At 44.0% G+C, this 17,409-nt stretch overlaps 1 protein-coding gene across 1 annotated transcript in view; it reads left to right on the top strand.

Annotated features, from left to right (window-relative positions):
* Positions 1 to 17,409, top strand: part of LOC112263258 (metabotropic glutamate receptor 7-like) — a 359,595-nt gene that overhangs the window by 108,779 nt on the left and 233,407 nt on the right. The window contains exon 2 of the mRNA XM_042329693.1: positions 2,236 to 2,452. Within this exon, the coding sequence (XP_042185627.1) occupies positions 2,236 to 2,452 (217 nt within the window). The remainder of the gene's footprint in view (positions 1 to 2,235; positions 2,453 to 17,409) is intronic.

Below are 17,409 nucleotides of genomic sequence, written 5' to 3' on the forward strand. Positions count from 1 at the left end.
TGATTTAAAAGTGTTCTTACATTATGATTTTGAACATTCAAAGGAAATGGGAAAAGGCCATGGCAGCCTTTGTTTTCACCTTAGGTTGCTATCTAACTTCTGAGTTATAGGAAGCACGAGCGCCGCTACAAATCAGCCTTCAATACTGCTCACACACCCGTCATTACTATTACAGCTAGCATAGCCATGGTAAGCATACGACTGCTGTCTGATCACACACAAATAACTTGGTCGCTTGGAACTGGCTGTTTGGACAGTCAGTTATATTGCAAAATGGATTTTGAAAAACACAAATGATTTGAGCATTAAGGCCTGCAATGTGAACATGGCTTCAGAGCCCAAGTCATGTAGCCAGGACTGTCTCATATAATAACATATAGAGTAACATCTCATGCAAACAGGGACATGCAGAGGACTGTAGACATGCTTGTTAGATGGTATGCAGACTACATATCATTGAGTGGTATTTGACTGGTTTCTCAGAGCCTAGACACACAGGATTGTCTATTGAAAGGTATTTGACTGGTTTCTCAGAGCCCAGACACACAGGATTGTCTATTGAGTGGTATTTGACTGGTTTCTCAGAGCCCAGACACACAGGATTGTCGATTGAGTGGTATTTGACTGGTTTCTCAGAGCGCAGACACACAGGATTGTCTACTGAGTGGTATTTGACTGGTTTCTCAGAGCCCAGACACACAGGATTGTCTACTGAGTGGTATTTGACTGGTTTCTCAGAGCCCAGACACACAAGGCTGTCTAGACAAAAATACAATGTCACGTATGGATTAAACTCACAGGTTAGTCACGTCAGCAGAGCAAAGGACTCAAGCATGTAAATGCAGTGAACTATGCAGGCTATAGTGACCAATAGTGGGAAAAGGCCTATTCATCAGATGATTGACAATACATTTATTATTTTCATATATTCAAAAATATAAGATGATGGATAATGTACAGTACCCATCAAATATTATAGAACACCTACTCTTTCAAGGTTTTTGTCTTTATTTTTATTATTTTCTACATTGTAGAATAATAGTGAAGACATCAAAACTATGAAATAACAGATGTGGAATCATGAAGTAACCAAAAAAGTGTATTTATATTTGAGATTCTTCAAAGTAGCCATCCTTTGCCTGATGACAGCTTTGGACACTCGTGGCATTCTCTCAACCAGATCATGACGTAGTCAACTGGAATGCATTCCAATTAATTAACAGGTGTGCCTTTTTAAAAGTTAAATAGTGGAATTTCTTTCCTACTTAATGTGTTTGAGCCAATCAGTTGTGTTGTGACAACATAGGGTTGATATATAGAAGATAGACCTATTTGATAAGAGACCAAGTCCATATTATGGCAAGAACTGCTCAAATAAGCAAAGAGAAACGACAGTCCATCATTATTTTAAGACATTAAGGTCAGTCAATCCGGACAATTTAAAGAACTTTGAAAGTTTCTTTAAGTGCAGTTGCAAAAACCATCAAGCGCTATGATGAAACTGGCTCTTAATGAGGATTGCCACGGGAAAGGAAAACCCAGAGTTACCTCTGCTGCAGAGGATAAGTTCATTAGAGTTACCAGCCTCAGCATTCTGCAGCGATACGCCATCCCATCTGATTTACACTTAGTGGGACTATCATTTGCTTTTCAAGAGGACAATGACCCAACACACCTTCAGGCTGTGTAAGTGCTATTTGACCAAGAGGGAGAGTGATGGAGTTTTGCATCAGATGACCTGGCCTCCACAATCACCCGACCTCATCCCAATTCAGATGGTTTGGGATGAGTTGGACTGCGGAGTGAAAGAAAAAAAAGCAAAGAACAGGTGCTCAGCGTATGTGGGAACTCCTCCAAGACTGTTGGGAAAGCATTCCAGGTGAAACTGGTTGAGATAATGCCAAGAGTGTGCAAAGCTATCATCATCAATGCTACTTTTAAGAATCAAAAATATTAAATATATTTTGATTTGTTTACCACTTTTTTGGTTACTACATGACTTCATATGTGTTATTCCATAGTTGTGATGTCTTCAATATCTTTTGACTGGTACTGTGTGACAAGTGCAGTCCTATTGCTGACTGCCATCTGTCCAGCACATTGTATTCCACCTTGTGGAGCAGTTACGCATCAGAGTACTATTATATCTACTTTACATTCCCCAACCGGAGAAAACAGCCATGATTGGCATTATGATGTCCTCTCCATCTTAACCCTTCGTCCCTCTCTCCTCAGATTCCTCAGATCAGCTATGCCTCCACGGCCCCGGAGCTGAGCGACGACCGACGATACGACTTCTTCTCTCGCGTGGTGCCCCCGGACTCGTTCCAAGCCCAAGCCATGGTGGACATAGTCAAGGCCATGGGATGGAACTACGTATCTACCGTCGCGTCAGAAGGATCCTATGGAGAGAAGGGAGTGGATGCCTTTCATCAGCTGTCCAGAGAATCAGGTGAGTGTTAAAGTGACCTATCTGGGGAATTCTTTAGTGTTATCGTAGGTTCTCTAATGTTCTCTAGTGTTATCGTATGTTCTCTAATGTTCTCTAGTGTTATCGTATGTTCTCTAATGTTCTCTAGTGTTATCCTATGTTCGCTAGTGTTATCGTATGTTCTCTAATGTTCTCTAGTGTTATCCTATGTTCTCTAGTGTTATTGTATGTTCTCTAATGTTCTCTAGTGTTATCCTATGTTCTCTAGTGTTATCGTATGTTCTCTAATGTTCTCTAGTGTTATCGTATGTTCTCTAGTGTTATCCTATGTTCTCTAGTGTTATCGTATGTTCTCTAATGTTCTCTAGTGTTATCGTATGTTCTCTAATGTTCTCTAGTGTTATCTTATATTCTCTAATGTTCTCTAGTGTTATTGTATGTTATCTTTTGTTCTCTAGTGTTATCTTATATTCTCTAATGTTCTCTAATGTTATCTTATATCCTCTAATGTTCTCTAATGTTATCGTATATTCTCTAGTGTTATCTTATATTCTCAAATCAAATAAAATTTATTTATATAGCCCTTCGTACATCAGCTGATATCTCAAAGTGCTGTACAGAAACCCAGCCTAAAACCCCAAACAGCAAGCAATGCAGGTGTAGAAGCACGGTGGCTAGAAAAACTCCCTAGAAAGGCCAAAACCTAGGAAGAAACCTAGAGAGGAACCAGGCTATGTGTGGTGGTCAGTCCTTTTCTGGCTGTGCCGGGTGGAGATTATAACAGAACATGGCCAAGATGTTCAAATGTTCATAAATGACCAGCATGGTCAATAATAATAATCACAGGCAAAACAGTTGAAACTGGAGCAGCAGCACGGCCAGGTGGACTGGGGACAGCAAGGAGTCATCATGTCAGGTGGTCCTGAGGCATGGTCCTAGGGCTCAGGTCCTCCGAGAGAGAGAGAAAGAAAGAAAGAAAGAAAGAAAGAAAGAAAGAAAGAAAGAAAGAAAGAAAGAAAGAAAGAAAGAAAGAAAGAAAGAAAGAAAGAGAGAAAGAGAGAATTAGAGAGGGCATACTTAAATTCACACAGGACACCGGATAGGACAGGAGAAGTACTCCAGATATAACAAACTGACCCTAGCCCCCCGACACATAAACTACTGCAGCATAAATACTGGAGGCTGAGACAGGAGGGGTCAGGAGACACTGTGGCACCATCCAAGGACACCCCTGGACAGGGCCAAACAGGAAGGATATAACCCCACCCACTTTGCCAAAGCACAGCCCCCACACCACTAGAGGGATATCTTCAACCACCAACTTACCATCCTGAGACAAGGCCGAGTATAGCCCACAAAGATCTCAAGGGAACACAAGGGGGGCGCCAACCCAGACAGGAAGATCACATCAGTGACTCAACCCACTCAAGTGACGCACCCCTCCTAGGGACGGTATGAAAGAGCCCTAGTAAGTCAGTGTCTCAGCCCCTGTAATATGGTTAGAGGCAGAGAATCCCAGTGGAGAGAGGGGAAAAGGCCAGGCAGAGACAGCAAGGGCGGTTCGTTGCTCCAGAGCCTTTCCATTCACCTTCACACTCCTGGGCCAGACTACACTCAATCATATGACCCACTGAAGAGATGAGTCTTCAGTAAAGACCTAAAGGTTGAGACCGAGTTTGCGTCTCTGACATGGGTAGGCAGACCATTCCATAAAAATGGAGCTCTATAGGAGAAAGCCCTGCCTCCAGCTGTTTGCTTAGAAATTCTAGTGACAATTAGGAGGCCTGCGTCTTGTGACCGTAGCGTACGTGTAGGTATGTACGGAAGGACCAAATCAGAGAGATAGGTAGGAGCAAGCCCATGTAATGCTTTGTAGGTTAGCAGTAAAATCTTGAAATCAGCCCTTGCCTTGACAGGAAGCCAGTGTAGGGAGGCTAGCCCTGGAGTAATATGATCAAATTTTAGTGTTATCTTATATTCTCTATTGTTTTATAATGTTATCGTATGTTATCTTATGTTCTCTTATGTTCAAAATGGTATCTTATGTTCTCTAATGTTTTAAAATGTTCTATATTGTTCTCTAATGTTCTATATTGTTCTGTAATGTTCTCTAATGTTATCGTATGTTATCTTATGTTATCTTATGTTCTCTAATGTTATCGTATGTTATCTTATGTTATCTTGTGTTCTATAATGGTATCTTATGTTCTCTAATGTTCTCTAATGTTATCTTATGTTCTCTAATGTGCATATTGTAAGGGTGCAAAGTGGATTCACTTCTGATGTGATTGGGGTGGCAGGGTAGCCTAGTGGTTAAAGCGTTGGGCTAGTAACCGGAAGGTTGCCCGAGCTGACAAGGTACAAATCTGTCGTTCTGCCCCTGAACAGGCAGTTAACCCACTGTTCCTAGGCCGCCATTGAAAATAAGAATTTGTTATTTACTGACTTGCCTAGTTAAATAAAGGTTAAAAAAATAATAAAAAAATAAAAAATGGTCAAGTGATTTAAATTATCCTCAAGTGAAATGACATCATATGGTAACCACTGTGGGCTACAAGTTAGAAACAACTCAGTTGATTTGGAAGACATGTACTTGGAGTTTGGCGTGGTAAACCTTGTATGTACAGCATGTATGCTAGAATGTTAAACATGTAGACCTACTGTACTATAATGTTAACATAAACAATTTCACTCTAGCTTTAGGAAGACATTGATCTTCATGCTGACCTCTTAGCAAAGACAGCTAATTGACTGTTTTGGATAGAGGTTGTTTAGATTTTTTAGAGATTCCCATAATAATGGTAATCAAATAAACAATACTACAATATCTGCTTGACAAAATAACAGCCTATAAGATTGTCTTCTGTAGGTACCAGATGAAACAGATATGAGTTGGGAGGCTCTTGAAGCCCTAGCAGCCATCTGGCCGTGATGACACCCTCCCAGAGATGCCTTACGGTTTGACAGTTGGCTCTCGTCTTGCCCTGTCAGATAGTATTGTTGACTTTGAGTGATGGAGTGTTGTGTACATAGGGTCCCGGGATCAAGCCCCGGGTCAGGAAGACAGGGAAGGAACTTACTCTGATTTTCATGAGACAAACTTTAGGCTGTAGCAATATTCTAGCTTATAAACTAACAAGATATTGAGCCTGCAATTTTTTAAATATTTATATATATTTTTTTATTTAACCTTAATTTAACATGCCAAGTCAGTTAAGAACAAATTGTTATTTACAATGACGGCCTACCCCATCCAAACCCGGACGACGCCGGGCCAATTGTGCGCCGCCCTACGGGACTCCCAATCACGTCCGGGTTGTGATACAACCTGCTAACGTCTGCTGGTTAAAACCAGTAATTGTAATGTGATGCACATGCACATGCATTTGATTAATGTGTCATTTTGTTGCCTAGAGTTTTGCTCTGCGGTTCCAGTTTGACAGAGGTCTACGCTTTAACATAATCACCTACTGGTTCACACCTGGCAATAAAATCACAGTTAGCAGGTCCATCAAAGCCAGTGTAAAAAGCCTGTTAACATCCTCTGTTTTCTCCCTTTATTATTCACAGGATGAGTAGGATACAGCTACCAAATGGCACCCCATTCCCTTTATAGTGCACTACTTTCAACCAGGGCCCACAGGGCTCTCTCTCTCTCTCTCTCTCTCTCTCTCTCTCTCTGTCTCTCTCTCTCTCTGTCTCTCTCTGTCTCTCTCTCTCTCTGTCTTTCTCTGTCTCTGTCTCTCTCTGTCTTTCTCTGTCTTTCTCTTTCTCTGTCTCTCTCTCTGTCTCTCTCTCTGTCTCTCTCTCTCTCTCTCTCTCTCTCTCTGTCTCTGTCTCTCTCCCTCTCCATCTTCCTCTCTCTCTCTTTGTCTCTCTCTCTCTCTCTCTCTCTCTCTCTCTCTCTCTCTGTCTTTCTCTGTCTTTCTCTCTCTCTCTCTCTCTCTGTCTCTCTCTCTCTCTCTGTCTCTCTCCCTCTCCCTCTCCCTCTCTCTCTCGGTCTTTCTCTGGCTTTTTCTGTCTCTCTGTCTCTCTCTTTCGCTGTCTCTCTCTCTCTCTCTCTGTCTTTCTCTGTATTTCTCCCTCCCTCCCTCCCTCCCTCCCTCCCTCCCTCCCTCCCTCCCCCTCCCTCCCTCCCTCCCTCCCTCCCTCCCTCCCTCCCTCCCTCCCTCCCTCCCTCCCTCCCTCCCTCCCTCCCTCCCTCCCTCTGTCTCTCTCTATATATATATTTAGGGAATAGTGTGCCATTTGGGACGCAATCTGTTACAGAAGAGTTTAATGAGCATCTTATTCACCAAAAGGGCTTTCTCTTCCTGGTTTCAGGGTTTTGTTCTGTATCGTTCTGGTTTATCTACCGACGGCGCTCCACTCCCATAATCCTCTACTCTATTGGTCCTAGGGGTTGAGTGTGTTTGTGTTTCTTTGGTTTTTCCTTGGGAGGGGGGGTTATCCCCCCCCAATTTCTCCCCACACATCAGTTGGCTAATTAGGCTCAGCCATTTCCAATGGGCTGTGGACGGCGGAAATATCTACAGAACATTGATTATTCATGCAGCGGACTGCAGAATAGATTAGAGAAGGATTTCAAATCTGCAACTTTCTCTGTCAGGAGACAGCACGACCAACGTTTTAAACATCCACAGGAAACTGAATAGATATGAAACTCCAGCAGACTTTTTAAACTTCACGCTTCCAAACTTGTGATTGATCATAAACCAATGTTTCAGTCTTCAATAGACCAGTGTTCCTGTATATTTACCAGCAGTTTTCTCCATTCCAGGTTTCACTATTGTTTATTTTTTTTTTTTTAAACCTCCATGGAAAATAATACATTATTTTTGTAAAGTAATACAGAGGCGTTCCTGGCATGTCTTTATTTGGCTTTGGATCCTCTTGAGACAATACATAAAATGGAAGATGATGTGTACCGTGCTCTGTAGAGGGATACATGGGTGTGGGTGTGGGTGAATAGTAGTCTAAATAATCACAAAGTACGAGAGAATCGCCTGTAGATGGTTGACCTCCAATCCTTCAGAAGCTTCATGTGGTGGTTACGGTTTTGTGTGGATATGCCCTGGCTCCAAACAATATGAACCTGCCTCAGGAAGACTACTTGTTCTGTAGCTGTATCATAAGGAAGCTTCTGTCTTCCTCAAGGAGTGGATAATGGTACTGTAGCCTTGTGAACCAGCGTTCTGTCTTCCTCAAGGAGTGGATAATGGTACTGTTGGTCACATCTTTCTGTTAAGGGGTTTGATTGACTCAAGCAAAAGGACTACAATCATTTTGGTTGAACTTTTAATAGCAACCTTATCTGAGTTACACAAGTATGTGATCCTCTTCTACCCAGAGAGAGTGATCCTCTTCTACCCAGAGAGAGGGATCCTCTTCTACCCAGAGAGAGTGATCCTCTTCTACCCAGAGAGAGTGATCCACTTCTACCCAGAGAGAGTGATCCCTTATTTAATTTTTAATTTTACCTTTATTTAACCAGGCAAGTCAGTTAAGAACACATTCTTATTTTCAATGACGGCCTGGGAACAGTGGGTTAACAGCCTGTTCAGGGGCAGAACGACAGATTTGTACCTTGTCAGCTCAGGGGTTTGAACTCGCAACCTTCCAGTTACTAGTTCAATGCTCTAACCACTAGGCTACACTGCCGCCCCAGAGTGATCCCCTTCGACTCAGAGAGTGTGATCCCTTCTTCCGTGATGCTTGTGCTTGGCTATGTTTCTCTCATCAATATACTCTACATGACCAAAAGTATATGGACACCTGCTCGTCGAACATCTCATTCCAAAATCATGGGCTTTAATATGGAGTTGGTCCCCCTTTGCTGCTATAACAGCCACCACTGTTCTAGAAAGGCTTTCCACTAGATCTTGGAACATTGCTGCGGGACTTGCTACCACTCAGTGACGAGAGTATTAGTGAGGTTGGGTACTGATGTTGGGAGATTAGGCCTGGCTCGCAGTTCCAATTCATCTCAAAAGGTGTTTGATGGGGTTGAGGTCAGGGCTCTGTGCTTTGTGCAAAGCCAGAAGAGGACTGGCCACCCCTAGTACCCTGGTTCCTCTCTAGGTTTCTTCCTAGGTTTTGGCCTTTCTAGGGAGTTTTTCCTAGCCACTGAGCTTCTACACCTGCATTGCTTGCTGTTTGAGGTTTTAGGCTGGGTTTCTGTACAGCACTTTGAGATATCAGCTGATGTAAGGGCTTTATAAATAACATTTTATTTGATTGTCGTGCTGGAACAGGAAAGGGCCTTCCCCAAACTGTTGCTACAAAGTTGAAAGTGCAGAATCATCTAGAATGGCATTGTATGCTGTAGCGTTAAGATTTCCCTTCTCTGGAACTAAGGGGCTTAGCCCGAACCGTGAAAAACAGCCCCAGACCATTATTCCTCCTCCACCTAACTTTACAGTTGGCACTATGCATTCGGGCCGGTAGCGTTCTCCTGACATCTGCCAAACCCAAATTCATCCAATGGACTGCCAGATGGTGAAGCCTGATTCATCACTCCAGAGAACACGTTTCCACTGCTCCAGAGTCCAATGGCGGCGAGCTTTACATCACTCCAGCCGACGCTTGGCATTGTGCATGATGATCTTAGGAATGTGTGCGTCTGCTCGGCCATGGAAACCCATTTTATGAAGCCCCCGACAAACAGTTATAGTGCTGACGTTGAGGCAGTTTGAAACTCGCTATTGAGTGTTGCAACCGAGGACAGATGAGCACTCGGCGGTCCTGTTTTGTGAGGTTGTGTGGCCTACCACTTTGCTGCTGTAACCGTTGTTGCTCCTAGACTTTTCCACTTCACAATAGATCCACTTACAGTTATCCAGGGCAGCTTTAGCACTGAGCTCTTCAGTATGGGCCGTTCTACTCTAAATGTTTGTCTATGGAGATTGCATGGCTGTGCGCTCGATTTTATACACCTGTCAGCAACGGGTGTGGCTGAAAAAGCTGAATCCTCCAAGTTGAGGGGTTGCCCACATGCTTTTGGATACATAGTGCATATACAGTATCATGTCCTTGAAATAGGGTCAACGCATATAGATATAAACCCATTTTCTTAAAGAGTCTCAGAGTAGGATCTGGGATAAGTTTTACCATCTTAGATTAAAGTGAATAAGATTTAATTGGATAGGGCGAAACGGATCCTATTCTGAGATGTAAACACTGAACGTGAGACACGGGCAAAACCAGGATCTGTCTGCTAGCCTAGCCTAGATGTGTATAGCACCCTGTATTAAGCAATATAACCAGTCTGACAAAACGCTTAGAACATCACATATTACTCAATTCATCACCGTGACGAATACTTCATTGTTTTGGGGTGACCTGTTTTATTTTCTATCCCAGACTGGGAAATACTAGGAATGAATCCCAAAGGACGCCCTATTCCCTATATAGTACACAACTTATGTCCGTGGTTTCTTGTCAGAAGTATTACACCCTGTAGGGAACAGGGTGCTATTTTAGGACGGCTATAGTTGTACGCTGCTGTGAGCTGAGTTGACCGAATTGTTGCACTTAAAGATGCTGAATATGGCACTCTGATTTTAAAATATATTAAATTACGAAATTACTGAGGCAGGAAACCATGAGTATTTCAGAGTATGGACTCTAGATGTCAGCTGCGTTATTGTCATGTCTGAGGACCAACACAGGAGGCTTGGTTGTTTGTTGTACTGGAACACCATCATGTACTGGAACACCAATATGTACTGGGGCACCAATATGTACTGGGACACCAGCATGTACTGGAACACCATCATGTACTGGAACACCAATATGTATTGGAACACCAATATGTACTGGAACACCAATATGTACTGGGACACCAGCATGTACTGGGATACCATCATGTACTGGAACACCATCATGTACTGGAACACCAGCATGTACTGGAACACATATATGTACTGGGACACCAATATGTACTGGAACACCAGCATGTACTGGAAAACAAATATGTACTGGAACACCAATATGTACTGGAACACCAGCATGCACTGGAACGCCAATATGTACTGGAACACCAATATGTACTGGGACACCAATATGTACTGGGACACCAATATGTACTGGGACACCAATATGTACTGGGACACCAGCATGTACTGGGACACCAATATGTTCTGGAACACCAATATGTACTGGAACACCATCATGTACTGGAACACCAATATGTACTGGAACACCAGCATGTACTGTAACACCATCATGTACTGGAACACCAATATGTACTGGAACACCATCATGTACTGGAACACCATTATGTACTGGAACACCATAATGTGCAGCGTTTGAGTACACCATAAATACCCAGAGATGAAAGGTGTGCTCAAAACTGTTGCCAACATCCATCCGTCAAGTGACTGAATACACAATCCTTGTTGAGAACCACAATACTTTCCTAGAGGAAGACTCCCCTGTCAAGTCAAATAACTGATAGAGGCAGCACATCAGGCTAGCAGTTGAATGTGTGTACCACCAGTCTCAACCCCTGTACAGCCATACAGACACACATCTATTTCTGTTCATGTAATGTAATCTGTCTCTCAGGTTGAATTCCAAATGGCATCCTATTCCAATTTTAGTGCACTACTTTTTGACCATGGCCCCTGTAAGGGCTCTACAGGGAATAGACCGCCATTTGGGACTCATCCTCTGTCTCCTGGACACTATCTGGAGCCTGGGAATCATGGTGGTCAGCTCTAGTTTAGACTTTCCCCATTTACCTGCTTGTCTTGTATGGTTAGTGGCCTGTTTATCTGGTTCTGTAAACACGGATGATGGACCCATTAGCCTGCCTGTTGCTGTGTGCGTCATTGCTGGTGGTCTGTATCTTTGTTTTAAAGTAACCAAGTCAGTTATGAACAAATTCTTATCAGTGACGTACTACCCGGGGCCAAACCCAGACGACGCTGGGCCAATAGTCCGATGCCCTACGGGACCCCCAATCACGTCCGGATGTGATACAGCCTGGAATCAAACTATAGGGACTATAGTGACACCTCTTGTACTAAGATGCAGTGCCTTAGACCACTGCGTTACTCTGGAGCCGTACCCTTCATTTAGAGGTAGCTAGGCAGACTGTTAAATCATGGCTAACGTGGAGAATTGTATGGTTATTATAAACATGTATGCTAGTGTTTGAATGTGACAAAAACTGATTTATGGTAGGCGTGATGGATTTGCATAGACGCTATTGTACTTAACTGATTTGTATAAGAATGAATCCGTTATAGTGGACGAATGGGGACGTTTATGTGATCCAGTACTCAGGATGTCGAGAGATGCCTTCCAAACCGTCCACTAGGGGCATCGGTGAGAGCTACTACCATAGAGTAGGCTTGGGTTTTCCTAGGGTATTGTTGACGGGGTAGGCTTGGGTTTTGCTAGGGTATTGTTGAACGGGGTAGGCTTGGGTTTTGCTAGGGTATTGTTGACGGGGTAGGCTTGGGTTTTGCTAGGGTATTGTGGACAGGGTAGGCTTGGGTTTTGCTAGGGTATTGTTGACGGGGTATCCTTGGGTTTTGCTAGGGTATTGGTGACGGGGTAGGCTTGGGTTTTGCTAGGGTATTGTGGACAGGGTAGGCTTGGGTTTTGCTAGGGCGCTGTGGACAGATTAGGCTTGGGTTTTGCTAGTGTATTGTTTAACAGGGTAGGCTTGGGTTTTGCTAGGGCACTGTGGACAGGGTAGGCTTGGGTTTTACTAGAGCACTGTGGATGGAGGATGTGCATAAGCCGTAGGCTCCAGCTATTGCTGTCTCTCTCTCTCTTAAATTCTCTCTCTCCTATCTCCTCTCCTCTCCTCTCCTCTCCTCTCCTCTCCTCTCCTCTCCTCTCCTCTCCTCTCCTCTCCTCTCCTCTCCTCTCCTCTCCTCTCCTCTCCTCTCCTCTCCTCTCCTCTCCTCTATTATTCATCCAACCTTCTCTCCTAACCCTCCTTCTCTACACCAGTACTGCCTTATATTATATACAGAGGGGATATCTTGTCAATAAAGTACATTATTACATTGTCAAGTACTCATTCCAAGATGGCGTAGCAGTCAGACAACATTGTCTTCCTCGTGTTTTTCTTCAAAAATATTTTTTATAAACTTCAAAATACTCTCCTGCAATCCACCTCACCCAATGAGAATGCTATTTTCTTTACTTTTAAACTGGAACACCCAACAGAAGCTAGCCAGCTAACTAGCTACTATCTAGTAGTCAGCTAGCCACTGCTAGCAGTCATCAGCTAACCTTTAGCCTGGACAACTCTTGCCAGTCTGCAGAGCGCGATTCAAACCAGAGCAAATCTGACTTATTTTTCTCCATATTTCCGTATTCCTACAGCAAGCTCTAGAACCTTTTCACCTGGATTTGCAGCTAGCTGCTATCCGAGTGGCCACTCCTGGCTAACGTCTCTGTCCCGAAGCAAGAACCAATTAGCCTGGAGCTAGCCTTTGCTAGGTCCATCTCCCGGTTAGCCGAATAGGTCTATAAGCCCCTCCTTCGGCTACAATACCTATTTTGCCAATCGACCACGAGTCCCGCGGATCCATCATGACTGAACTACCGATGTGCCCAAGTTTTTTTTTAACTGGCTCCTCCATTGCGACGCCCCTGAATATCCATCTGCTAACCTGCTAGCCGCGGCCCGCTAGCTGTCTAGAGTATATCGGAATGTGAGCTGAAGAGGCCCATCGGACAAATTCTTTGGCCACTATACCTATTTTACTAATTGGCCTGAACCCTTTTACTACATGGAGCCCTGCTGATCTATCATGACTGGTTTGCAGACGTAACAGCACAAGGGGGCTACAACAGACCTCTCCATCGCGACGTCCCTCTAAGGCCCTTCTGCTTGCTTGCTAGCCCCGACCCGCGAGCTGTCTGAATCGCCGTGTCTCCAGCTCGATCAGCTACTCACTGGACCCCTATGATCACTCGGCTATGCATGACTCTCCCTAATGTCAATATGCCTTGTCCATGGCTGTTTTGGTTAGTTGTAATTGCCTTATTTCACTGTAGAGCCTCTAGCCCTGCACAATATACCTTAGCTAACCCTTCAGTTCCTCCTCCCACACATGCGGTGACCTCACCTGGTTTAAATTATGTTTCTAGAGACAATATCTCTCTCATCGTCGCTCAATGCATAGGTTTACCTCCACTATATTCACACCCTACCATACCTTTGTCTGTACATTATGCCTTGAATCTATTCTATCGCGATCAGAAACCTACTCCCTTTACTCTCTGTTCCGAACATACTAGTCGATCAGATCTTATAGCCTTTAGCCGTACCCTTATCCTACTCCTCCTCTGCTCCTTTGGTGATGTAGAGATTAATCCAGGCCCTGCAGTGCCTAGCTCCACTCCCATTCCCTAGACACTCTCATTTGTTGACTTCTGTAACCGTAAAAGCCTTGATTTCATGCATGTTAACATTAGAAGCCTCCTCCATAAGTTTGTTTTAATCACTGCTTTAGCACACTCTGCCAACCCGAATGTCCTAGCTGTGTCTGAATCCTGGCTTAGGAAGACCACCAAAAAGTTCTGTCTTAGTATCCAGGTCTGTGCCCAAACAATTTGAGCTTCTACTTTTAAAAATCCACCTTTCCAGAAACAAGTCTCTCACCTTTGCCGCTTGCTATAGACCACCTTCTGCCCCCAGCTGTGCCCTGAACACCATATGTGAATTGATTGCCCCCCATCTATCTTCAGAGCTCGTGCTGTTATGTGACCTAAACTGGGACATGCTTAACACCCCGGCCATCCTACAATCTAAGCTTGATGCCCTCAATCTCACACAAATTATCAATGAACCTACCAGGTACAAACCAAATCTGTAAACATGGGCACCCTCATAGATATAATCCTAATCAACCTGCCCTCAAAATACACCTCTGCTGTCTTCAACCAGGATCTCAGCGATCACTGCCTCATTGTCTGCGTCCGTAATGGGTCTGCAGTCAAACGACCGCCCCTCATCACTGTCAAATGTTCCCTAAGGCGAGCAGGCCTTTCTAATTGACCTGGCATGGGTATCCATCAGTAGAGGATGCCTGGTTATTCTTTAAAAGTGCTTTCCTCACCATCTTAAATAAGCATGCCCCATTCAAAAAATTTAGAACCAGGAACAGATATAGCCCTTGGTTCACTCCAGACCTGACTGCCCTTGACCAGCGCAAAAATATCCTGTGGCGTACTGCATTAGCATCGAATAGCCCCCGCGATATGCAGCTTTTCAGGAAGTCAGGAACCAATATACACAGGCAGTTAGGAAAGCAAAGGCTAGCTTTTTCAAACTGAAATTTGCATCTTGTAGCACAAACTCCAAAAAGTTCTGGGACACTGTAAAGTCCATGGAGAATAAGAGCACCTCCTCCCAGCTGCCCACTACACTGAGGCTTGGAAACACTGTCACCACCGATAAATCCACAATAATTGAGAATTTCAAGAAGTATTTCTCTACAGCTGGAAATGCTTTCCACTTGGCTACCCCTACCCCGGTCAACAGCCCTGCATCCCCCCACAGCAACTTTCCCAAGCCTTCCCCATTTCTCCTTCACCCGTGTCCAGATAGCTGATGTTCAGAAAGAGCTACAAAATGTTGACCCCTACAAATCAGCTGGGCTACACAATCTGGACCCTCTCTTTCTGAAATGATCTGCCGAAATTGTTGCAACCCATTTTACTAGCCTGTTCAACCTCTCTTTCGTATCGTCTGAGATGCCCAATGATTGGAAAGCTGCCGCAGTCAACCCCCTCTTCAAAGGGGGAGACACTCTAGACTCAAACTGCTACTGACCTATATCTATCCTACCCTGCTTTTCTAAGGTCTTCGAAAGCCAAGTTAACAAACAGATCACCGACCATTTCGAATCCCACCATACCTTCTCCACTGTGCAATCTGGTTTCCGAGCTGGTCATGGGTGCACCTCAGCCGCGCTCAAGGTCCTAAACGATATCATAACCGCCATCGATAAGAGACCATACTGTGCAGCTGTATTCATCGACCTGGCCAAGGCTTTCAACTATGTCCATCACCACATTCTTATCGGCATACTCAACAGCCTTGGTTTCTCAAATGACTGCCTTGCCTGGTTGACCAACTACTTCTCTGACAGTGTTCAGTGTGTCAAATCGGAGGGCCTGTTGTCCTGAACTCTGGCAGTCTCTGTGGGGGTGCCACAGGGTTCAATTCTCGGGCCGACTCCTTTCTCCGTACACATCAATGATTTCGATCTTGCTGCTGGTGATCCACCTCTGTGCAGACGACACCATTCTGTATACTTCTGGTCCTTCTTTGGACACTGTGTTATCTAACCTCCAAACGCGCTTCAATGCCATACAACTCTCCTTCCGTGGCCTCCAACTGCTCTTAAAGGCAAGTAAAACTAAATGCTTGTTTTCAACCGATCGCTGCCCACACCTGCCCGCCCGTCCAGCATCACTACTCTGGACGTTTCTGACTTAGAATATGTGCACAACTACAAATACCTAAGTGTCTGGTTAGACTGTAAACTCTCCTTCCAGACTCACATTAGGCATCTCCAATCCAAAATTAAATCTAGAATCGGCTTTCCATTTCGCAACAAAGTATCCTTCACTCATGCTGCCAAACGTACACTCGTAAAACTGACTATCCTACCGATCCTCGACTTCGGCAATGTCTTTTACAAAATAGCCTCCAACATTCTACTCAGCAAATTGGATGCAGTCTATCACAGTGCCATCTGTTTTGTCACCAAAGCCCCAGATACTACCCACCACTGCGACCTGTATGCTCTCGTTGGCTGGCCCTCGCTTCATATTTGTCGCCATTCCCACTGGCTCCAGGTCATCTATAGGTCTTTGCTAGGTAAAGCCCCACCTTATCTCAGATCACTGGTCACCATAGCAGCACCCACCTGTAGCATGCGCTCCAGCAGGTATATTTCACTGGTCACCCCCAAAGCCAGTTCCCCCTTTGGCCGCCTTTCCTTCCAGTTCTCTGCTGCCAATGACTGGAACGAACTGCAAAAATCATCTCCCTCACTAACTTTAAGCACCAGCTGTCAGAGCAGCTCACAGATCACTGCACCTTTACATAGCCCTTCTGTAAATTGCCCATCCAACTATCTCATCCCCATACTGTTATTTATTTTGTTCCTTCGCACTCCAGTATCTCTACTTGCACACTCATCTTCTCCACATTTATCACTCCAGTATTTAATTTGCCACTGTGGCCTGTTTATTGCCTTACCTCCCTTATCCTACCTCATTTGCACACACTGTATATATACTTTTTCTATTGTATTATTGACTGAATGTTTGGTTTATTCAATGTGTAACTCTGTGTTGTTGTTTGTGTCGACAATGCTTTGCTTAGTCTTGGCCAGGTCACAGTTGTAAATGAGAACTTGTTCTCAACTAGTTTACTTGTTTAAATACTAATAGTATGTCCAGAAACCTCTGAATCATATTCAGTCCATGTGGCCCGATTGTCGTAGAGAGACACACTAGCTTTAACTTTACTAATGTATTTAATGAGGTCATCCACGAGTCGCCTCTTAGACAGAAACCTCTGAATTATATTGAAGTTTCATTGCTATGTTGGCATCCTTGTCCTTGTTTGTAAGAAAGGTACAGTGTGACAGCCTGTTCTATCTTCAACAATATAGTATTTGCTTGGTTTTGGTACTGTGATTGTCGACCAATGAGAGCGTTGTTTCTGTGACCATGTTGATTTGATGTATTAGACATCGGAGAGAAAGGCTCTCAAGGCTGGCCTCATCGTGATGACATTTCAACCCCTATCTAATCAATGTATAATTGGTTTGGATCAAACGGGATGTGATTATATTTGTAATTTTAGATTGAATCAAAGAGTTAGGCATAACATATTCACACTAAGACTAAGAGATTCAACATCGATTCCTCAAATCCAGCACTGTTGTTAAATGTTTCAAAACGCATAGAGAACAATGTCAGATCAATGT

The sequence above is a fragment of the Oncorhynchus tshawytscha genome, linkage group LG02, assembly GCF_018296145.1.
Source record: "Oncorhynchus tshawytscha isolate Ot180627B linkage group LG02, Otsh_v2.0, whole genome shotgun sequence".
Lineage (NCBI taxonomy): Eukaryota > Metazoa > Chordata > Actinopteri > Salmoniformes > Salmonidae > Oncorhynchus > Oncorhynchus tshawytscha.